At 37.3% G+C, this 24,437-nt stretch overlaps 2 protein-coding genes across 2 annotated transcripts; one reads left to right on the top strand and one right to left on the bottom strand.

Annotated features, from left to right (window-relative positions):
- Window positions 1–1,910: 1,910 nt before the first annotated feature.
- On the bottom strand, window positions 1,911–9,927 carry LOC110774969 (uncharacterized). The gene is made up of 7 exons (XM_021979567.2): window positions 9,581–9,927; window positions 8,934–9,334; window positions 7,967–8,152; window positions 6,499–6,597; window positions 6,162–6,233; window positions 5,934–6,047; window positions 1,911–3,455 (listed from the first exon to the last, which is right to left on the bottom strand). The coding sequence occupies exons 1-7, from the start codon at window positions 9,795–9,797 to the stop codon at window positions 2,184–2,186; spliced, it is 2,361 nt and encodes a 786-aa protein (XP_021835259.1). The 5' UTR covers window positions 9,798–9,927; the 3' UTR covers window positions 1,911–2,183.
- A 7,121-nt stretch (window positions 9,928–17,048) lies between these two features.
- On the top strand, window positions 17,049–24,437 carry LOC110774967 (sodium/pyruvate cotransporter BASS2, chloroplastic). Its single transcript, XM_021979564.2, has 13 exons — window positions 17,049–17,375; window positions 17,550–17,649; window positions 19,682–19,811; window positions 19,956–19,997; window positions 20,089–20,202; window positions 20,307–20,369; window positions 21,849–21,976; window positions 22,217–22,298; window positions 22,737–22,788; window positions 23,319–23,416; window positions 23,508–23,666; window positions 23,896–23,985; window positions 24,080–24,437. Exons 1-13 carry the CDS (start codon window positions 17,264–17,266, stop codon window positions 24,155–24,157), a joined length of 1,248 nt encoding a protein of 415 aa, XP_021835256.1. The 5' UTR covers window positions 17,049–17,263; the 3' UTR covers window positions 24,158–24,437.

Raw genomic sequence — 24,437 nt, 5'->3', positions numbered from 1 at the left:
GTGTGGGGGGGGAAGTAATCTCCTTTGGAAGTATGCTTGGGGATTGGTGTCTAAGGTGTTTGATTAGGGAAGGAGTTTTAGTTAATAGGTAAATTCAGTGTCTTTGGGGTTGGGGTGTTCTTGGGTTGGGGTTGTGGAGCTTAGCCTTTGTTAATATTCAATTTAAGTTAGCGTAGAAAGGTGATCTTAACGCTTTTAAAATCAATTATTTGAGCGTTGTTCCCCATGTTGGGGTTTCTTATCATGCTAAACGAGTCTATTCTAGACGCTTGTGCAATCCACAAGGTCTGCCCACCTGCCCCTTAACAATGTTTTTCGTCCTCTCTTTCCCTTTTCCCCTAAGTTTTACAGGTTTTCAAAAGGACCTCCTAGTATTTGTCAGCCCAACATCAATACCATCTTCTATAACCAAATCACAAGGATAAGGAGTCTTGGCACAATAGCTCAAAGAAGATTGTGTAAATAAGACTGCATCAACAATCAAGGGATCAACCGAGAAGAGCTTATTGTCCTTTCGAAGTTTATGTATTTTGTGTGTGTTATTGTAGTATGTGAATTGGTCTTTAAAGACCTTAGTATTTGTAATACTGTGTAAAACTTTAATTTATGTATGATTAAACGTATGTCAAAAAAAATATATAACTTTATCACGGACGAAAAACAACTCTTTGATACTCCGTACGAGATACAAGCGGACAAGGCTCATTCATGCCCAATACACGTAGGCTCGACACGAAACACGACCCAACCCTAACCACAACCATCTTTAGAAAATACATGTTCAAGCAAAGGACCCCGTCTTTAGAAGTGCCACAAAACCCAAGCGACTAGTTGAAGGGGTACACTATTTTTGTAAGAGAGGCAATACATTTAAGTGAAAAATTACTCGTAAGGTAAAGTTTGGTACATCAAATAGTGATTATGGGCTTTCTTTTAGAGAACGTACTTAACAAATATGTCCATCAGGAGACCAAAATTCTTACTTGACGTTGAAAAGAGGGGAACATCAAGTAAAGTGAAAAAGACTGTTCTTTTATCCCGGCTTCAATTTCAAAACTACAAAGACTAGAAAGTTAACAAACCAAAGACCAAAAGAAAAAGAAAAAGAAAAAGAAAAAGAAAAAGAAATAAGAATAGGTGTAAAGAAAAGGAACAGATCATGAAAAAGATGTCTAAATACATGGTCTAAATAAATATCTCACTGAAGTCTCAATTGCTCAAAAAACATACTTCATATTTCTCTAGTCTCTTGGTCTAGTCTAATCTGATTTCTTTAATTTGTAACACTCTATATGATCTAATCTGATTGGTTTTCGTGTGGCCTATATAAAAATTTATCATCTGATCTGTTATACTCGTATTTTAGTTTTTTGTGCATTTTTTGACGTGATCTGATTTTAAAAAGAAACAAACAATATTCCGTAATAATAAGGTGAAAAACATCCAACCTAAGATATGATTCATATCATGTATTATTCTTTAACGTAGTAAGGTGTGATTAATGTCATGTATAAGGCTCAAAAAAACTCTTATGCGTTTACGCTTGCTTTATGTGAATAATTTGATCAAAAACTGCAACACCAAATATTTTAGTTACTAAATTACTCTCTTAAAATTATATACTTTCCCCCTTCTCTTAACATTGCAGAAAATGAAGGGACGGAGTGAAAAGGACGAACTCGTTCTTTACTCCCAGGTTTTGCACTTGTATTCTGCAGTTGTTCATCTGTTTAGTATTCACTTAACTTGTACTCTGTACAATGATTTACACATGCTGAAAGCATTACACGGGAGCTTATGTTTTAAACACGAAGTATAATTTTTGAGGAATAAACATTTGAACCTGCTCTCCCTTTTCACCAGGAATCAGGTTCTGAGTGTGTGAGCAAGTTGGCTGAAACTAAAGTGGCTTGATCAACAAAATCGAGATTACAGTCTTTCTACCAGGCAAAAAAATGAAAACCGTTATACATAGAAGTCAATTTGATTTTGTGAAATGGGTTTCAGGTTCCAACATCCTGATATCCTCAGTACATTTCCTAACTAATGGAAGAACACAAAATTGCCAGTTCCTTGTAAAAATCTACTCAGCTAGAAAATTCTACTCAAGTCCTTTCAACAGCAGAAAACTACAACAAATTAATTGACAGGATCAGCAAATGCTTCCAAATACCTTAATCAAATTATCGAGGTGCGGCATACGCTTGCTGGGATGCATCATACGGTGGATAACCAGGCTGAGGTTGGGGAGATAAGGTTTTTCCATAAGCACCAGGTGCACCAGCGGGAGCAGTAGCATATCCACCAGATTGAGGAGCTACCGCCGACTGGTCATAACCAGGTTGTGTTGGAGCTGGCTGAGCATAGCCTTGTTGTGTCACAGCAGGTGCAGCACTGTAAGCTTGTTGTCCAGCCGCTGCAGCGTAAGCTGATGGATCTACTTGGCCCTGATACCCATAAGTTGCGGCGCTAGCAGCAGCTGCAGCAGCTTGATCATTGTAGCTTGCTTGTGCTGTTGGTGGGTATTGACCATAACCAGCAGTTGATCCAGCTGTTTGAGCATAACCAGTAGCTTGCTGCCCATATGCAGGAACAGGCTGGCCCGCCTGCTGCGGGTAACCTGCAACAGCAGGTTGGGGCTGGCTATAGCCATCATTTGCTACGGGTGCAGAACCATAAGGTGCTTGAGGGTATTGCTGCTGTTGGGGCATGGTTTGACCGTAAGGCTGAGCTGCAGAAACAGGAGCTTGATAAGGTGTATCTGCAGCAGGCTGACTTGCTGCTGGAGCGGCATAACCCTGAGGAGGGGGTCCCTGTGATGGCATGCCATAGGGTGGTGGCCTATTGTACTGCTGCTGGGGAGCATAGCCTTGTTGTTGGGGTGCATAGCCTTGGCCAGCATAAGGCTGCTGCTGCTGCATCTGAGCCTGTGTATCATATTTCGGCTCCCCATACCCATGACCGTAACTTTGAGCAGGTGGTGCAGCTTGCGAGTAAGGAGTTGGGTGAGTATAATCCGCACTTCGAGGCTGGGCATAATTGTAATTTGCCTGAGAATGAGGGGGAGGTGCCATGGATGGGCCAGATGCATGATGACCCGGCAAGTGTGCAGAGTGTGGAGCAGAAACTGGAGCATTGGCTGCATGTCCACCTCCTTGTCCATAATACTCATACCCACCACTATGAGATGGGGGTCCTTGAGCAGGTGGTCTTTGATCCCAAGAACCATAACCGCTTCTTGGGGGGCCCTGTGGAGGATAATTTCCATAATGCTGAGGTGGATACTGCTGATTTTGAGATGGGTAAGGCCCTCGCTGTTGATAATCGTATGGCATTGACTGACCACCATGAGGACCACGGCCGCCCCACTGAGGCCCACCGCCAGGTACACGAGGACGGTAGCCTTGCTGGCTGTAGTTATTATTATTAGAGAATTGTGACGGTCTCCCAGGCATCTAGGGAAATTGAGAGAAAAGGATTAGTTTAGAAGTTCATAAAAGCAATGATATGACTGATTATATATAGACAATGATAGAAAATGCTCAAAAGATCGTATTAGGAGCAAAATTGCAAAGTGGTATCCATAACTGTATAAATAAGCATCGCAGTTAAAGAGGTTATATTCTAGAATCAGAAATTCAAGAACATAGAACAACAGCAGCGGCAGAGTTGAATAAACATATAACAAGAACAACCACCTGGACAGGAAAAAGTTTAACTTACAACAATCTTTCATCTTTTTGCATGAAAAGTAAAATCCTACAGATAAATGTAACCAAACGAGCATATGATGTCATGGCATTCACAACTGAATTTCTCAAAAAAACCCTATGTACACAAGAATATGTAAATAATTTATACTCCGTGCTCACTTAAATCTTATGTACTCAGCTATCATGATCACTTGTAATAATGACAAGCTTTGAAATCCGTAAAACCAAAGCATAAAAACTTCAACGCCAGGAGGTAGAATACACAACAATACTCTGATATTCTCCACAATATATCACCTTGAGTAACATAGTATTATGGAGGCATAAGCAATAATAGAAGAAAATCAGGCATTTATGTAAAGCGTGACAGAAAAACCTTCACCCGGAAATAGAGAGGTAACAATAATATGAGCAACGCTAAAATTCATATACACTAAAATCGGCATGTGTCGCATTCTTCAAGTATTGGCCTGATACATAAGTTAAATTACATGCTTCTACAGGGTGAAAAAATGACAAGTGAAAAAAGAGAACAGGTGAAATGTACCGATCTTTCATATATCATGGGACTTTCAACACTCTCATCCATACAAACAGGAAGATTATCAGCCAGAAGTGCTTTCTATACATACATGTTTTGTGCATGGGGCACCAAAGAACACTGAGGTCCACAAACATGCTCTTGGTAAAAATCATTGTTTTCAGTTTCTAAGTCTCAAAGCAATCTTACCAACTAGTAAAATCCAGCAATGGCGAGACTTAACGCCTGATACCTCTCTTCTGTGGTCGACACTGAAAATTGGATGCCTATTGATACACCAAGAAACGAATGCTGACCCATTTGGAAGGCAATAGCCATATCTGCAGTTTTAAAGCCAACCAGTTCGCAGTCGGAACTTTTAAAATATATAAAGATGCCAACGGACATTGGATGGAATACAAGATTTTTCCAGTAGCAGCTAGTGATCTTGGCATGGATCATGTATCATTTTTGCAGAACTCTCATAAATGTCACCAAATTAGATCTCTCTATCTCACTCTAGCCAGGATAATCTACATAAGAGTGAAATCCCCCCCCCCCCTCATAGGATCAGGAACTACCAAATTTCATTAAAGATGTGTATGCTACCCATCACAAACAAATGCAACCTCCTAATAGTCAAAGATAAAGCTCGCCTCCCCAGCAACATAGGCTTAGAGGAAGGCGCTCCAAAAGTAAAAACTCACAAATTTTGATCCTAAGAAAGAAACAAACTAGATTGAAAGAGTACTACAACACGTGATAGATAAAATTAAAAATCAGTAGAGAAGCTGTCACTTGCATTGCTATAATTTAAACACTCGGCATAATTTAGATATTGTGATACTGGCTCTTGCAGAAGTAACTCTTCTTTATTAATACAAATTTATACCCCAAAAAACAAACTTAGGAAACTATGTGTGAACATATAGGAGAGACAATTAACATTCCGTAAAGGAAAATACAACTGATTATGTTTTTGAGTAAGGCAAGAACACATACTGAGTACAAATACAGCGCCGAAAGGACTGTCTCTACAATAAATGTGCAGCTTCTGATCATATCTATATTTTAAACAAGAACAGGTGGCTCTCCAGAAGATAACAGGAGATTAAGTTCAGCAAGATGTAATAACATGGTTGACAAAAGAAGGAAAGACAGTCTTGTTAGTTAAGCTACCATCAGAAGCAGTTAATTGTCAAGTTGGTCACTTACATATAAGCTACACAGTACGATATCCTTCAGGAGGAAGGAACCAAGAACCAATCTAAAGGCCTAGCTTAACTCAAATGAGCAAACTCGAGCCTGAGGATGCATCGCTAATGAACCCTTGTTCCCAATAACTAATACAGAAAATTCGACTGAACATCCAAATGAGCCCCCATTGCCAATATACTTTGCAATATTCACAAATCACAACATGCGAGGAAACCTCTCAAACTAATTCATTGTGTAAAAACAAACTTTTCATTTGGACGAACAAGCAAAACTGACTCAAGAGTCGATCATGCTGATCTACTTTAATATGTAAGCCTCAAACCAGACATGTCTACACACAGTCTTTGATCAATGATGAAATGAGGTGACAGAACATAAAGCATCAATAGACATTAAATTGGTACACAAATGCAACAACAAACATGATAGCTCCTCGAAAACCACAACATAAAAACAACTTTCAGAATATGACCATTGAGTACCTGATTCATAACCTCCTTTATGAGTTCCCTGGCCACTTCCACCTGTTTCTTCTCCCCAGTCACTTTCACCTTCTTCTCTTTAGATTGTTCCCCAGGTACATTTTGTGGTATCAACTACAATCAACAATTGAAGGTAAATATACAAAACTGTACTTTTTGGAGACACGAGTTATCAGCATAAGATACGCTCATCTAGTACATTCAACCAATAGGACATATAATATATACCTGGATACGTGCACCAGATCTTGTTTGCAGATTCCTAATAGTTTCCCCGCCCCTGCCTATAATTAGACCAACCTGCATGACGACTACCATGTTTAGCAAGTATTCAATAAGGAAGGCAGCATACTTCAGACAGTTTAACAAGACAATATCCAAGACCAAGTTCAATTATTCTTTAGGTAGTCTTAACAAAGTTCTTCACCTATTTTACAAGCTATCATTTCCAAATCATCGTGTCTTACGACCAAACAGAAACTTTAAGCTATTCTTAATTGACTTATTATACAGTAGAGATTAGAACAAAAATAAAGGATGATAGAAAATTTCAAAATAAAATTACTTTGTCAGCAGGAACAGGAATCTCAATTTCCAAGGACCCGGCAGTAATAGCTGCAGTGAAACCCCTAGCCACAAGGGATGGTGAACCTCCAGCATCAGCCTGAAGAAAACATACAAAAGGTTATAAACATGTAAACAGCAATTGGAAAGGGAACACAAGGGAGAGGCATAGCAATTAAACACATGAACACACTGCAAGTACTCTAGCATTCTCACTTATTGTCGATTTGTAGCAGGTAAGAATCAAGTATTCTTTGGTTTTGGGATTAAAATGGCTCATTAAAGTGCATCAGCACATTAGTCAGCGGCTGTTGTACGTCAGAATAAGAGAGAATCCAATCCCCCCTAACCCCCCCAAGGTAGGAGCCTCTTCAAACACATTAGAGTAATGTTGTTGCAGGTGCCATGTAAGTACAACTTTCTACACTTCCAGTATTGACATCGTATGAACTGCTAGGTTGCAGTTCCATTCTATATTATTCATCATATAAAAGTTTAAATGATCAATATGACCTCTAAAACAACAAAAAACAAGGCCTTGTTATTAACATCAGTTCAGGTAACTAAAAAATAAGTTCAAATACAGTGAGGTTTCCAAGTTCAATTCACAACTAAAAAAAGATTCGTCATTGAGGACGTCTAATAATGAGTTGAGACAAGGTGTAATGAGCACAATTTTGTTCAAGCCTACCTTTTATGCATCCCTTTTTAAGAAAAAAAAATACCTTATAGTTATTATTCTAGTTTGCAAATAGCTACCTTATCAGATAAGGTCATACAGAATATGATATTTATAGTAACACTAACATAAAAAGCTACTTCCTGTTTCACAATAGATGCATCATTTCTCATTGCACGTACGCCAACGAGCTTATTTGAACATTAATATCTCTAAATGCATATAAGTAAAAATTATAAAAAGTTGATATTTAGAATCCTTGCATTAATACGACTTTAACAAGATCTCAATTGACTATATTTTTCTTACACAATAGTGAAAGAAAGGTTGTCAAAGTTAATTGATGAATAGTGCACAAATGAGATATGATGCATCTGTTGTGAAACGGAGGAAGTAATAAACAATCAAGTCGTACTTTTGCATTCTTGCGTTATGGTCAATCAAAGGCAATAATGTTATAATTACAACCATTCAAAGATAATTTTGTGTTATCATAAGATGAACGATTGAGACCAGATTAGATCAATAACAGATATTTTAAAAAATTGTTGTCTGCCCCCAAAAAAATTAACGGCAATTTTGCTTAAATGTGATATACATAAAGTGGTTGTACAATTTATCTGCGAAGTAAACAAGATCTAACAGGCTTCCAAATCCAGTGTAAAAGAATAAAGACAAAGCGTGATAACATGGAAAAGACAAAATGACAAACAGCAGAGACAGAAATATAACGGCAACAAACAAAATCTCAAACAAAGGATAACATAATAATATTTGCAATGACCCACACCTCTGCTATAACATCTTTTATCAGAGTCTCAGCCTTGTTTAAGCTTTCTAGTGTCCCCAAAAGTTCAACTGGCCTAGTTGCAGACCGCGGATCAGCTTCAGCATCTCTTGTGATTTGAATTTTGGCCCCTGAATTTAGTTGCAGATACTTTATTGTATCTCCAGATTTCCCAATAAGAACACCAACCTGCAACATACAGAATAATAACTGAAAAGTCATTACCATATCAGCTGCCCTAAATCAATAAATAATTTAATACCAAAGATTTTCAGTCTATAAGTGCAAATTAAAGTTGGTCAATTGAACAAACTTCTTGGCATTTTGCTGAGAATTTGACTTAATATTTCAATTGAACAGGTTATTAACCACAATTCCCCCTGTTTTATCTAACTTCAATTCAATTCATGAACGCAACTTGTAAAGAAGATCAATATCTAACTGCACAAGTTTAAGCAAACTGCCTCGAGGTCCTCAATTTTATTTAAGACCTTCCCCAAATAATGGAGTGCCCAAACAAACTACACTACCAAGACCATTATTCTCACAATTAATTGACATCCAGAAGAAAGTAAGAATCACTGGCTTCTGTTTACAACTTTACATCTTAGAGTCCTAGATATACAATACTTCCATTAAACTTATCTTATTTGACAGTATCCACAGTTGGTGGGTTAAAATAGGGTGCACCAGTGATTTTGATCAAAACGAACAACACTAGACAAGACTCCAATAACTAATATTGATCATATCCTTCCTATCTCAAGATTAACATTGGTACCGGCTAGGGCTATTCTTCAGCAGTAAAATTTAATGACACTACAAATTCACCATATTAAGGGTTTAGGGAAGCAATTTAGCCCCGTCCATATTACTATCACATGCTCTACTGATAGGATCACTCGCTCCAATCAAATACTAAGTAAGAAATAAAGAAATTCAAATACAATGAAAATCTACACAAACTCACCTTATTATTGGGAATCTCAATCCTCCGAGAAATGCTTTTAGTACCAGAATCAGGATTCTGTTGCTCAGAAGCAACATCACCTTGTTCTGCGCCTTCAGTGGCAGTCTTTTCTTCACCTTCCAGCTGAACATTCTCAGATGATGGAAATTCAACCTCTTTCCCTTCTGCATTACTGTCTTCAGCTTCAATTTTCTGCTCACCCTCCGCAACGATGGGTTCCACTTCACTCACCTCTTCAGGGAGCACCACTACATTACCGTCCTCAACATCTGCTGCCTGATCATCAACAGTTGTTTCAGTAGTCTCAATTACCATTTCAGTACTTTCAACAACCACCTCCGTCTCGACATCCACTACAGCATTCCCGTTCTCCTCCTCTGGCTTATGTCCGTTCTCACTTGCTGTATTCCCCCCACCAAAAAGAAAAACAATGTCAATAACGTCAATTCTAAAACTTAAGAACACCTTGCATACTATCAATTCCAATATCATCATGAAAATAACTCTAGCTCACGAATTCATTATTCAAAAATACTGCAAGAATCAAACCTTAAACAATCAGAAAATCTTCCTAAACAACGTCACAATACACAACAAACAAAAAAATCAACAACAACCACTAATAAATCAAGAAAAAAGAGACAAACCTAGAGAATCGGATTGTTCATCCAAGCGAGGGCGTTTAGCAGGTTCTTCGTCGCCATTCTCTCCGTCAACATTCTCCTTCTGTTCTCCATCAAGCTCCGCAGTAGAATCAGGCGCCGCTTCATCGAGAGAAGGCGCCTCTATGTCTTCGAGCTTACGCTTGTGGTGCTGATCGGTAGGGGCTTCGGAAATCACGGTAACAACCTCTTTTTCCGCCATTGATGGATCTCGAAGAAGAAAATTGGAGGTGGATTCTTGGAGGAGAGAAAATTAGGGTTTACAAAGGCGGGAGGAAGAAAGAAGAAGATAGAGAGAGAAAGAAAGAGAGGATTGCGTCAGTAGGTGTAGTGAAGTTATTTGAGGTTTTATATGAGCAAAATGAGCTTATTGGTCTAAGTGAACTGTGCAGTGAGTCAGTGACTAATGAGAGGAAAATGAGCTTATTGGTTTGGGCTGTTTGTTATTTGGGCTCAACCCATATTATGGTGAAAACGTAGTGTTGTCAAATGACTCAAACGGAGTCTACTATCGATTACGGATCAAGTATACTCGATATTGGTCATATTTTTATATTGTAAGGTAATTGTGTCTACATGAATTGAACTAGTTTTTACCCCGTGCGGTATACGGCTTTTTTAATTAAAACATCCGGTACATAATTTATGTAATGTAAAGTAAGATACGCAAATATTGAAGTAATAAAATGTGAAGCATTTGGAATATTAAGAAATTAAATTTAGAATGTGAAACAAATAAAATTGTTTTTGAAATAAAATGAATATCTAATTAATTAAGGAGGAGATTGAAAAGGATGAATATAAATGATGATTTAACAAAAAATAAAATAATATAAAAGAGATGACACGTGGCCGAGATGACACGTGTCATCACTTCATGCAAACATTGTGTTTTAAAATATTAGAATAGATGTGCACAAGGAATTCACATTGAGTCACATAGTTGTTCAACTCATGTTAGTTTTTGACAACTCTGGTAATATGTCTCCTTCCTTTTTACGTAGAGTTTATATAGTTAATCGGCAAAACTCCATCACAATCTCACCCCTAAATACGTGTGATGTCCAAAATTAATATGAACTTTGTATAGTGCTGAAAGCCGTTAATCGTCAATTAGATCGGCTGACACTTAATTGACATACCATACTTAATAATTTATTGGATGTGTAGGAAGTGACGTATTGACGTGGTGTGTGGTTTGACGTTGCTAACTGTCGAATGGTAGCTTTCAAGGATTAAGTCAAAGTTAATGATGATAGTGACATATTATACATTTCTCACATTTTCTCCTACTTCGCATGCGTTAAATAGTAATATTTTGTATAAGAGTGATTTGAAAATCACAAGAGAATTTTGTCAATGCATTTTCGAGTGTATGACATTTCATCGAATTGAACAATTTTTCACCCTAGCATAAACAAGTTCAAGGATTCATTTCCTTGAGAGAAAATCATTTAACAACCGCATAGGATCATTAATAACGAATATTATAGCACAATTTGTAAAGTTGATTGTTTATGACACTTAATAAAATCAATAACATCACATAGTGGTATGGGCGAGGCACTAGGAAATAAAGGTGGCCAAGGTATGTCTTGGACCCCCGAAAGCTTAAGTGCACCTATTAAATACGGATCGAAAGATTATCAACTTGCATATAATAAATCAACACGGCCAAACTCTAAGGCAGTAGAAATATACGAGATGTGAATTAGTACTATTTCAGGTTAGATAGCCCAGCTGTGCAAGTTTATGTTTGATTCACTCCTAAGCATTTATCATCTGATGGGCTCGAGTGCTCAATGTTGTGGCCTCGAGTTTCCCACCAACTCCACCAACTTGTATTGGTTACAATAACTCTTGAACATAATTGTTAGTGATCACCTTCTTGGTTGATCACAAACTGAAAGTTGTTAAACAACTAACAGAAAATGCAGAAAGAGAGAAAGAAAGAGAGAGAGATTATTTTCTTATTGAATGAATGAATAATGATTACAACATGATTGGCCTTATATACAATGATTAGGTGACGTGTTGGAGCCAATCAATATGCTCCAAACTGACACATCAGCAAGCTCTAACTAACACTCTTTATTACAGAAATAAAAGCTAACAACTACCCTAACAGAATTCAGTTACACTGAATCTTCTAGAAGGTTGTGATGCAGTTAGCTGTTGTTGCTTTAGGTGAGCTTTTGCACGAATGTTGCTTGATGCATTGCTGTAAGGTTGAGTTGATCATACCAGCAGTGAGATCATGAGTGTGTACACCAACACCCCCCCCCCCCCCCTCAAACTTGGGATGGATGAAACATTAGTCATACCAAGTTTTGAAGAAAGAGTTCTGTGCTGATGACTAGGGAGAATCTTAGTGAAAATGTCAGCTAACTGGTGCTGAGTAGGGAGATAGCTGAGTTGTAACAGACCTTCAAGAACTTTGTCTCGTGTAAAATGGCAATCAACTTCAATATGTTTGGTTCTTTCATGGAAAATAGGGTTAGTAGCAATGTGAAGAGCAGATTGATTGTCACAATTAAGTTGAACAGGTTGTAAACCAGTGACCCCCAATTCCACTAGAAGTCTCACAATCCAAGAGACTTCACTAGCTGCTTGTGACATAGCTCTATACTCAGCTTCTGAAGAGCTTTTAGAGATAGTTGTTTGCTTCTTGGATTTCCAGCTAATAGGAGAATTGCCTAGCAAGAGAATGTATCCAGTTACTGATCTTCTAGTTGAAGGGCAAGCAGCCCAATCAGAATCAGAAAAAGCTTGGAGTGTAAGTTTATCAGTAGCTCTAAGCAAAATCCCTTGACCAGCAGTGTGATTAACATACCTCAAGGTATGAGTGAGAGCAGCAATGTGATCAATCCTGGGTGAATGCATGAATTGGCTAAGTGATTGAACAGCAAAAGCCAAGTCAGGTCTTGTGTTGGTGAGGAAATTTAGCTTGCCTACATAGCATCTATATAAGTCAGGATTTGCATAAAGATCACCCTCAGGAGAAAGCTTTAGATTCAAAGGGAAAGGAGTGACTACTGGTTTAGAAAGATCCAGTTCACAATCATGGAGCATTTCCTTAGTATACTTCTTCTGAGTGAGGATGTAACCTTCTGTTGTGTGACAGATTTCAATCCCTAGGAAGAAGTTAAGCAAACCCAAGTCTTTGATGCTAAATGTCTGATGTAAATGAGTCTTTAGTGCAGTAATAATGGATTCATTTGATCCTGTGATGATAATATCATCAACATAAACAGCCACCACTGTAATGTCAGTAAGATCATGTTTGATGAAAAGAGAATAGTCATTTTTTGACTGTGTAAACCCTTGAGATTTCAACTCAGCTAAAAGTCTGGCAAACCACTGCCTAGATGCTTGTTTGAGACCATAAAGGAACTTAGTAAGCTTGCACACATGTCCAACAGGAGCATTGACACCTTCAGGAACTTTCATGTAAACTTCCTCATCAAGATTGCCATGTAAAAAGGCATTGTTAATATCCAGTTGGAACAATTTCCAGTTTCTGCTTGCAGCAATAGAAATCAGACACCTGACTGTGGACATCTTCACAACCGGGGAGAATGTTTCATGGTAATTAATACCATATTTTTTAGTAAAACCCTTAGCCACTAATCTGGCTTTGTACCTTTCAATAGAACCATCAGCATTTTTCTTAATTCTGTAAACCCATTTGCAGCCAATTGCTTTCTTGCCTTTAGGAAGAACCACAAAATCCCATGTGTGATTATTGTTGAGAGCTGTAATCTCCTTTTCCATGGCTGTAACTCAGTTATGATCACCAGCAGCTTCAGAGTAAGAGGTGGGCTCAATCAAGTCCATATTTGCTGCAATTAGGACTTTTTGTTTGTCAGGCAACTGGTCAAAAGCAACAAGGTTGCACCAGTGCCTAACTGGTTTTGAACAAACAAAGTCTTGATAGTGAGAGGGTTTTTTTGGTACTCTAGTGGACCTTCTTGGAGGGGGAGCACAAGATTGAGTGAGATCTGAAGAAGTGTGAATAGTTTCTGGGGGAGAATGAGATGGTATGGAAGAAGAAGAAGTATGAGCAGGAGGTGAAGAAGTTAAAGGAGTAGAAATGGATGAGGTATGAGAAGAGATGTGAGATTCTTCATTTTGATCAATAGAAAGAGAAGAGGAATCTGAAATATCAGTAACAATTGGAAGAAAAAATTTGGTTTTGTAAGTGGAATAGGGTGAAGATGAAAAATGATATGGAAAGTGTTTTTCATGAAAAACAACATCCCTAGATGTAACAAGCTTATGAGTAGCAAGGTTAAGGACCTTATAGGCTTTCTGATCACAAGGATATCCTATGAATACACATGGATCAGCCCTGGGATCAAATTTTGATCTCTGTGTCTTTGCAGTAGTGATGTAACAAAGACATCCAAACACCCTTAAATGAGACAAGTCTGGTTTTGTACCAAATAGCTTTTCATAAGGAGTGCAGAAATTGATACTTTTCAAGGGCATTCTGTTGATGAGATAGGTAGCAACAAGAATACATTCACTCCAGTATTTATCAGGGAGATTTGATTGAAATGAGAGGGCTCTAGCTGTTTCAAGTAAGTGTTTGTGTTTTCTCTCAACAACCCCATTTTGTTGAGGTGTATAGCTGCAACTTTTCTGGTTTAGAATACCCTTTGATTGAAACAACTCTTTCATGCTACCTTCTGTCAAATCAGGTGCATTATCTGATCTAACATGTTTAACCTTTAAGCTAAACTGATTTTCAACATAAATAAGAAATTGAGTCATGATTTTCAAAGAATCTGTTTTATTTCTCATAAGATGAGTCCAAGTCATCCTTGTGTAATCATCAACAATTGTAAGAAACTGATTACAATGAGAAGAATCAGAAATAGAGTAAGGTCCCCATACATCAATGTGTATTAATTCAAAAGGCCTAGTTGTTTTGATGCTACTATTAGAGAAAGGAACCTGGTCTGCTTAGCTAAAGGGCATATCTGACAGAAAGATTCAACTAAGCATCCTGGTACATCAACACCTTGTAATCCTTTTATTTTGCCAAATGACATATGTCCTAACCTAAGATGCCAGAGTTTGGCTTCTTGGACAGCAACTGATCCAACAGTAGAGAGAGCATACTTATTCTGGCTAGATACCAGTAAATCTTCACTTAAACTGTACAATCCCTTCTCCAATCTACCAAGCAGAATAAGCTTGTTCTTGGAAAGGTCCTGAAGTAAACATTCATTAGTTGTGAATGAAACAGAATAACCATCATCACAACAAAGCTTGGATACTGATATCAAATTGAACTGAAACTCAGGAATATGCAGCACATCTTTAAGTGTAATATTTCCACCTAAATGAATAACACCTTTGTGCTTAACTGTCAATTCTGAACCATCAGGAATAGTAATAGTATGCTGAGCATCATTCACAGATTCAAAAGAACTGAATAATGACAGATCTGAACACATATGATCACTAGCACCACTGTCTAAAATCCATTTTTTTCTTGAGATTGGAAAATAAACAGAAAGTACCTTTGTGCTGAGAAGTTGTTGCTAATCCAAGTGAGTGAGAGCTGGAATTCTCAACTTGATTAGCAACCTGATTATTGTTGAGGTATTGCATCAAGTGACTGTATTGTTCTTCAGTGAAAGTAGCATGAACCATTCCTGAATCTGTTTCATTTTGATTCTCTTTGTTGAAGCTTTCATCAAGCTGTGCTGCTGCTGCAATTCTCTTTCCTTTATTTTTGAAATCTTTTGGATAGCCATGTAGCTTCCAGCACTTATCAACAATGTGATTTCTCATTTTGCAATGATCACAAAAGAGATTATTCCTGGTTGAGGTTCTGAACTGATTTGTGTTGGATGTAGTATGAGAGCCAGAATTAGAGCTGTATTGAGGCTTGTAGAACTTGTTGTCAAACCTTTTGACACTGAATGCAGCAGATTCTGTTGTTTGCAGTTGATTTCTGACAGTATGCAACTCTTTCTGCTGCTCTTCTTGGAGTAAGAGTCCATAAGCTTTAGATATTGTAGGTAGGGGATTCATCATGAGAATTGCACTTTTAGGATGCTCATATTTCTGGTTTAATTTCATCAAGAATTGTATCAATCTCTGATTCTGCTGAGTTTTCAGAATTTGTTGTGTGAGATTACAACTACAACCAGTGCAAACACATGTAGGTAAAGGTTCTAAGCCATCTAGTTGGTCCCAAAATAGCTTGATTTTAGTGAAAAAACTAGCAATTCCTTCATCCTCTTCTTGTGTTAATTCACTCAACTGATGTTGTACAGAAAACAATTGAGGACCAGATTCTCTACAAAATCTGTCAGCTAATTCAAGCCAAATTGCTCTTGCTGTCTTGAGATACAAGACACTTCTTGCTATTTTAGGCTCAAGTGAAGCTAACATCCAAGAAATCACTAAATCATTGCATCTGCACCACAATCTGTAATTTGCAGAATTGATTGCTGGCTGATTTAGTGTTCCATCAACAAAACACAATTTGTTTCTTGCAGACAAAGCTATCATCATAGATCGTTTCCAATCATTGAAAAACTGTCCCTCAAATTCAATATTCACCAATTTTGTAGCATTTGGATCACTGTTGCTCAGGTAATAAGCAGAACTAGGATTTTGAGATTGATCTGTCTGATCAGGCATTTTTGATTGATCTTTTTGAGTGTTTTTGCTGATTGATTATACAAAGAAGAAGCGAATTCTAGCAGGATCTGATTTAATCACTGCTCTGATACCATGTTAGTGATCACCTTCTTGGTTGATCACAAACTGAAAGTTGTTAAACAACTAACAGAAAATGCAGAAAGAGAGAAAGAAAGATAGAGAGATTATTTTCTTATTGAATGAATGAATAATGATTACAACATGATTGGCCTTATATACAATGATTAGGTGACGTGTTGGAGCCAATCAATGTGCTCCAAACTGACACATCAGCAAGCTCTAACTAACACTCTTTATTACAGAAATAAAAGCTAACAGCTACCCTAACAGAATTCAGTTACACTGAATCTTCTAGAAGGTTGTGATGCAGTTAGCTGTTGTTGCTTGAGGTGAGCTTTTGCACGAATGTTGCTTGCTGCATTGCTGTAAGGTTGAGTTGATCATACCAGCAGTGAGATCATGAGTGTGTACACCAACAATAATCTTGGACAATCATACTCAAATCCATCCAACGTGTATTAAACATTGCGAGTGTCGTTGTACCTAATAGTGACGATCAAGTTCATGTCTAATGGACCAATACTCCGAATTTTCGGTGTATAAAGAGCCATTAGTCGTGTCTAGGTAGATGTTGGTGGATGATGACTCCAGCAAATTAGGAGTAGTTAACAATTAACATAATGCAAATTGCTTGATTCAAAGATAGCCGTCAATCGAAAACGACATTGGCGTTGTGTTACCCCACATTTTTGCATTTGACACTTCAACTTGTGATCTTCGGATCAGTCTAAAGCTCACTTCTGTGGCTCACTCATCTCCACGCATTCTAAAAAATCTCGCATTTTTGACACTTTGAGTCTCCCTTTCCCCTTCAATTATTCCCAGCTGGACCGAAATAGCATGATACCCAAAACCTCTCACTAAAACCCTCATTCTCACTTGATTTTCCTTGGGGTTTTTGTTGAGAAAATTTGTATCATTTCAATGGCGTCTATGTCAAGATGTGTGTTAAAAGACTGTAAATTTCAGCTTCAAGATGCTGTTTATTACAGACCCAGTTCTTCCTTTGCTTCAAGAATTGTTCAATCTCATCTGGGTATATTTGATTTGTGTTCTTTTCTTTGATTTTTGACATATTTGCTTAATTTCTTGTTTAATTCAACCACCTTACAAATTGGGTTGTTTTTAATTGTTTTGGGATATGCAAGTTATGATTTTTATCAGTTTGCAAATTGCCAATGTGTTAATTTGAGTTGTTTCTGATCAACAGATTTAAGACATGTCTCATCTTCACTTGAAAGTCAAATGACTTGTCTTGCAATTACCCAGAAGAAGAGCACATTGAGTCCTGTTGTCGTTCAGTCTTCAAGGTAGGCTTCTATGGTGTATTGGTTGGAATTTGCCATTTTGTAAAGCTTTGTTGAAAGGAACTCGGAGGGGCCTATGATTTGAGGATTGTACATTATGAATTATTTGTTGTGCAACTAGGCTTATGACAATGTAAGATGTTGTCCTGTTTTTGGAAGTCTTTCCGAATCGTTATTTTTTGAGCTGCAATGTTACTTTGTTTATGGAATGTGGATATTATGACGATGACATGACGCCGTGTGAGGGGGAACAAATGGAGAAATGGTGTTTGCATACTGTCTCTCTATTGGAAAAGGGTTTTGGCATTAGTTTTGATTAGTTCAGACGAGTGCAGGCATAAAATGTTCTTGTTGGGACACATGATTTGCTATGCTACAAAAGTTAGAAATTTAATAGGCTGATGTTGGAATAATGAAATGTTTCCAAAAATGCAATTGATGCTTTATTGTAAAATTTGCTCCATTTTCTCACGATGGACAAATCTTGTATGAGATGGTATTATTGCGAGACCATGGTGACTTCTTTTACTTAGATTCTGGTCTGATTGGGGGGAATGTATCATGAGGATACTAGAAGAAAAAATTAAAGGGAACAAAGGTGGTGGTTGATGGGATGAGGTAGTGATGTGTAACAAGGAGGGACGAATGCGGAGAATTTACCCTCATTTTAGGGGTAATAGTCTCCCCACCTATCCCTTACTCCCGGTTTGGTAGGCGGTAATAATTTAGGTAATGTGAATAGATTTGTGTTGTAAATATAAGAAAATTCGTCTTCCAAGGCCCACTGGAATGCTATTCACCTTAAGTATCTCATATAACCTAAGTTTAAGGATGACATGGTATTACTATGGGTATTATGATGTTACCTTCCTTGCCAAATTACATCCCTTGCCGCCCTTTATTACCGGCTAACAAACGGGTCGCTAGGGTAGTGTGTTACCCCTAAAATGAGGGTAATAGTTCCCCGTCCTTCCTTCCCTCCCTCCTTGCATTATCACTACATCCTTCTACCCACACCTGAACTCATATTTGTTCTCTAGTCCGTCTTCAGTACCCCTTAATACATTAGGGATGGTAACATTTGATGTCTTAGAAAATATGTCTGTGCAGGACAGTCTTACCAAGTACTTGCTCTTTCACTGTTGTCACATGTGGCCTGTCCTCACTTATATTGTGGAATGGATTTAGTGTTGTGATTAAAACAAGTGAGAACTAATTGTGGCAATTAAAAACAAACAACAAGCAAAAAGAAATTGAGCAAACACGGATTTGAAAAGAGGAAAACAACAAAAGAAAACACCGCTCAATATGGGAACCAAAGGTCCAGGAAAACCCAGAAAATCCGAGCCAGCGATAGAAATCGAGGGTTAGTCGAGGAAATGATGAGGTGTTTTGGTAAAGTGTAAATAGTGACTTATCTATAAGGAAATTGTTGCATCAAATAAGGAAATAAATTATGCCACTAATTGTGGAAGCTGCGTATTGTCTATAGTGGGCTTGTTTCTATCAACTCCAACGTTATATGTAGCACCTTTAGTATGATACTTATTGTGCAACTGCTCATAGGCATTGAGTATCAATTCTTCATTCTTAGAACTGCCTGAACCTATAGCTGGAGATCTATTTTGAGATGCAGTTGGCTGTACGCTTTTCTGCTATTAGGTTGCTGGATGCATACTTGTTCTGTTGCTAATGTTTTTACTAATTTTATGAATGCTGAAAGGTGGAATGACCATTGACTCATTACAGGAAAATAACCTCATCCAAGAGAATTAGTAACTAGTAAAAGGAAAAACAAATTGTTGTAACATACTCACATTTTAAGTGTTCTACTGTTCTAACTTTCCTTGTCTTTATGGTTGAAATTTTGTCATGCATAATGTAAACTCAAGGTTCTAGTTCAATTATCAAGCACTTAGTGAGTGTTGGAGTTGTGGAACAGTGGGTTGCTGTTTGCTTTACATAATGGATTGGCTTTCGATTTGTGAGTTCTAGTCTTGCACTTGGTACCATAATGACAGTTGATTGGCTGTAGATGTAGGAGTTCCCAATTTCTGTGTAAGGCAGCAACAGACTACTCTGGAGACGTGCCCACCAATGCCCCGAAGGAATTGAGTCAATATGAGAAGATTATTGAGCTCTTGACAACCATGTTTCCTGTCTGGGTATGTCTTATTGAGTATTTTTTGAAAGGTGTTGGGTATTTATATAAACATTGTTTGTATCGTCTGTCGTGTAACATGATTGTCTCAAATTAATGATGATACATAATCTGATAACTAACTGTGGCCGTGAAATCTGTTACACAGGTCATATTGGGAACAATTATTGGCATTTATAAACCTTCTGCGGTAGACTTGCTGAACTTACTTTCTTCTGCTTCTTTACGAAAAAGCAAATTTTTAAATTTATTTAAATGACACTTGTGTGTTTGTCTTACAGGTAACTTGGTTACAAACAGATCTTTTTACTCTTGGTTTAGGTTTCCTCATGCTTTCGATGGGATTGACCTTAACATTTGACGATTTCAAACGCTGTTTGCGGAATCCATGGACTGTGAGTATCCATTAAAACATATATAATTACCTTTAGGATATATTAAGACATTTTTGGCTAAGCTTTCTAAATGAATTGCTTTATGTTTTCCCTTCAATTTTCAGGTTGGAGTTGGTTTCTTAGCTCAATATATGATCAAGCCTGTGCTGGGGTTCTTTATTGCATTGGTACGTCTTGATTTGCATGCCAAAAATTGATGTCCCTGTATAGGTTTTGAGTTTTCTGGATACTTCCCAAGGATGGTATATTATGAAGATTAACGCTCTTGATTTTAAATAGAAGAAATTGAAATAGGATGGCAATTGCACTAGACATATACTCCGTACTAGTTATTAATTGCTGAAGAAGTTCTGTAAATTCATATTTGCAAACAGCTTCTTGCAAAAAGTTCAGTCATATCATATGGCAGTGTGTGCCGTACTGTAGGTCATTGTTTCTGTCAAGTTTCCTTTGTAGATCAAAGATTTTCTGGAATAACTTGTGGATGCTCTATTGTCTGCTATCCTCTCAAACTCAGCCTATGTTCTGGTTAAGGCACTTAAACAGAGTTTGACACTAACTGATACACCTTAAAAGTCAGTTAAAAGTCAGGTAGGATAAGAATATGAGTTAAATCTAAGGTCCATCTATCGGAATGCCTTAAAATGCCGGGCCTTTCTTCATTTCAGGCTACAAATGTGTACCCAGACAATTATGTCGAAATCTAAGTTTGCTTGCAAATCCCGTATGACGTAGCATAATGGTTTTTTGTATAGTGGTTGATGCTCTCACTTTGCTTCATATCTGAATAATTTTGTTGTCGAAGGCCTTCTATTCATATATCTTAATACTGTGCATCTATCTATTATGTCGATTTTATGATCACTATATTCACCTAATACTTAATATTTGTCGAACCTCATATGCTAAGTTTACATTAGCCAACTGACCCTTGAGAATTCAAATATACTTCCATCGTTATTTTAGTTGCGACGTTTCTATTTTAAAGTTTGCCAACACATAAATTCAACTAATATTTTTTTTTATTTGGCAAGTAAGTGAGAAATATATTAGAATCAACCAAACTGTATAATAATATCTTTAGTTGTTAAAAAAATTAAAAATTATTGGGTAAATCGTGTTGATTCAAAAGTTAATATCCAATGATGCAACCTTTTATACTTGACAATTTTTTCAACCTTAAATGGAAACATTGACATCAAACTTTTAAATTATTTGATAAAAAATTATTTTATATAAGTTTGCGTTCATTTGAGTTAAAACTTAAAAGTAGAGAAAACACTAGTAAAAGTACATCAAATCAATTTAAAAGTTAATGAAAACTATTTGACAGTAAAGAAACTCGGAATCAGTTGGGGAAGTTGTAAATTTACGAAAATGCCTTTAGTGGCACGGGAAGTATTCGATTAAGATGATCCAAGGGCCCAAATTGGTTCTCTTTTTTCATTTTAGGATGTGGTTTTCACTAGATTCTAATTCTCTCCTCTCTTAAGTATATACTAGATTGAAGTGTTGATCTTCTTTTAACTGAGATTATTCCCGTCTTAGTCTTTTACTAAACTACGGGAGTTTTACATATTAGATATTGGTTTAATAGGCATATAGCTTAAGCTAATTTCCCTGACTGTTACTGATTTCATGTACAGACCCTGAAATTGTCCGCACCTCTTGCAACTGGTTTGATTCTTGTTTCATGCTGCCCTGGAGGCCAGGCGTCGAATGTTGCAACCTACATATCTAAAGGGAATGTTGCACTCTCAGTTCTCATGACAACGTAAGTTCAGTGTTTTGATTTACCTTATTTTGCTAATAGCTAGCTAAAGGGAACTTTTGAGAGCAGGAGAAGGATATGTGGGAAGGACCTGTATTTGGATTTTGGACAAAGCTTTAGGACATAAGTTGGGAATCTTCACATTTGTGAAGTTTCCTATAATCCTTGCAGACATGATTCTGCCGCAAGATTCTCACAACATTGCTTGAGCTTTACTTCTTTTTTCGAGTGTGTGATTTGCAGGTGTTCAACTATTGGAGCTATTATTATGACTCCACTTCTCACTAAGCTTCTGGCTGGCCAACTGGTCCCTGTTGATGCAGCTGTAAGTCCACTAATGCTTAAATCGTAGAATGGTCAACAGTTCAAAAGGTTATCTGAAAGTAGCTTAGTTAACAACTATTCATAAGGAAACAGAGATAAAAAGATTAAAAAAAATTGAAAAATGAGGGCACACGTCGATCCAAAAAGATAGGTAACACGGGATTATAAAGATAGAAAGGGGTTACAAAATACTACAAGTAAAAAAATCAAAGAAAGGGGTTATAAAATACTACAAGTAAACAAATCAAAGAAATTTGGCTCTGTAATTTGTTGAGGTTGGATTTTGAGAGGCAAGAAAGGAGTAGATTTAGTGATTCTCAAACACTGGTAACTGTTATACTTCATATGAGAACCCTGAAGTTTCTGAATGTTGTATGCTAATTTTCATTGTTTTCTATCCCTGAAAGAGAGAATTTATCGATTGTTTTCCTGTTTCCAGGGTCTGGCGCTCAGCACTTTCCAGGTTGTCTTGGTACCAACAATTATCGGAGGTAACCTGAATACGGTGTTTGTCTTTCATCCTTTTATGAAATGTTTTTAAACCCAGTTTAATAGCCAATGGATTGAAGATTTATTGCCTATTTATATGAGGTTCAGAACAGCCCCTTTACTAGGTTTCACTGGTCAAAGCTAAGCTTCCATACAATTTTTATCTCCCTAAATATCACTAATAGCAGGAGTTATATTAATGTATTGCATTATCATGTTGTACTTCTTTTGATAAACTGAGTCCTACTGGCGAACTCGTCTCAGACATTTCTTCCAAACCCAGTGGGGCCAGAGCAGTTTGGTTGAAGGCCATCCCCTAAACTAACCCCTATGAGCCTTACACCTGGGAAAATGCCTTGGAAACCAATGATTGGTGTTCCAGTTCTCATATTTGGTAGATTAATTCACGGAGGACCAAAAAAAGAAGATTATCGGGAATTCTCATGCTGATTATTACCGTTGCTGCTGCTGTTATGCTCTTCTATATATTGAAGTATTCACATCAGTTAAATTGCTTTCCTCTTTACTGCAGTATTGGCGAACGAGTTTTTCCCCAAGTTTACCTCAAAGATAATTACAATAACCCCTCTGATTGGAGTGATCCTCACTACGTTACTTTGTGCTAGTCCTGTAAGTTTATCCATTATTCAACTTTTCCCTTTTTTGACAGTACTTTGAGGACATTAAATTAGTTAACTTCCATTTTATCCCTGTTTGTTAGATTGGACAAGTTGCAGATGTTCTGAAAACACAAGGACCACAACTGATCCTGCCGGTTGCTATTTTGCATGCTGCTGCCTTTGGAATTGGTTACTGGATGTCCAAATTGTCGTTTGGTGAATCCACTTCTCGTACTATTTCTATAGAATGTGGAATGCAGGCAAGTTGCTTCTTCATTTTCCATTATTGGTTTGTTGATGGGAATATGTTTTTTAGTGCGATGTTGATTGGCATATGTTACATGACAAAATTACTGTATTGAGTATTGACGCCCCAAAACATGCTTAGCTTATTTGCTGCAATCTGAACTTATGTTTCTTGAAATTACTTTAAAGGCGAAAAGAACAAAATGTAAATTAGTTAATCTTTCTAAATGCATGTTGCTGCAGAGTTCTGCACTCGGGTTTCTGCTGGCTCAAAAACATTTCACAAACCCACTTGTTGCTGTCCCTTCAGCCGTGAGCGTGGTTTTCATGGCGGTATGAGTTTCAGATTTGAATATCTCTCTTAAGTTTCATTTCTTTTCGAACATTGTTTCATTTCTTTTCATTTCCCGTCTGTTCGCCTTTGCAGCTCGGTGGTAGTGCTCTTGCTGTTTACTGGAGAAACATGCCTATCCCTGCTGATGACAAGGATGATTTCAAGGAATAGAAAAAACTCTCTCAAAATGTGGGAGTCTATTTCTTTGCCAAAAATGGCAAAATCTAGGATCCATTCTTTTCTATAGCCCATTATTTATTCCATCAAGAAAATGATTTTCTTTTGTTTTAGATGCTAGAGATGGTGATGTTTAATCCTCCCCAGTTTTTAGATTCATATTAGGGATAAACAACAAGATTATGGCGTGCGTCTCAACATTAAGATGATTTTGGAGAATTTTCACTTGCTTCTTCGGTCCACATTCTAAATAAGAGTTTGAAAACATTGTCAA

Source organism: Spinacia oleracea, chromosome 2, assembly GCF_020520425.1.
Source record: "Spinacia oleracea cultivar Varoflay chromosome 2, BTI_SOV_V1, whole genome shotgun sequence".
NCBI lineage: Eukaryota > Viridiplantae > Streptophyta > Magnoliopsida > Caryophyllales > Amaranthaceae > Spinacia > Spinacia oleracea.
The sequence above is the reverse complement of the archived record's forward strand: the minus strand, read 5'-3'. Positions and strand labels throughout refer to the sequence as shown.

What these genes read in the sequence shown, in the direction of transcription:
- LOC110774969 (XM_021979567.2), bottom strand. Translation starts at nt 9,797, where the DNA reads ATGGCGGAAAAAGAGGTTGTTACCGTGATTTCCGAAGCCCCTACCGAT. An exon ending in TTGAGATTCCCAATAATAAG is followed by an intron (nt 8,153 to 8,933) that starts GTGAGTTTGTGT and finishes TGTATGTTGCAG; the next exon opens with GTTGGTGTTCTTATTGGGAA. An exon ending in TTCCTGTTCCTGCTGACAAA is followed by an intron (nt 6,234 to 6,498) that starts GTAATTTTATTT and finishes GTCGTCATGCAG; the next exon opens with GTTGGTCTAATTATAGGCAG.
- LOC110774967 (XM_021979564.2), top strand. Translation starts at nt 17,264, where the DNA reads ATGGCGTCTATGTCAAGATGTGTGTTAAAAGACTGTAAATTTCAGCTT. An exon ending in AATTGTTCAATCTCATCTGG is followed by an intron (nt 17,376 to 17,549) that starts GTATATTTGATT and finishes TCTGATCAACAG; the next exon opens with ATTTAAGACATGTCTCATCT. An exon ending in TGGTCCCTGTTGATGCAGCT is followed by an intron (nt 22,299 to 22,736) that starts GTAAGTCCACTA and finishes TCCTGTTTCCAG; the next exon opens with GGTCTGGCGCTCAGCACTTT.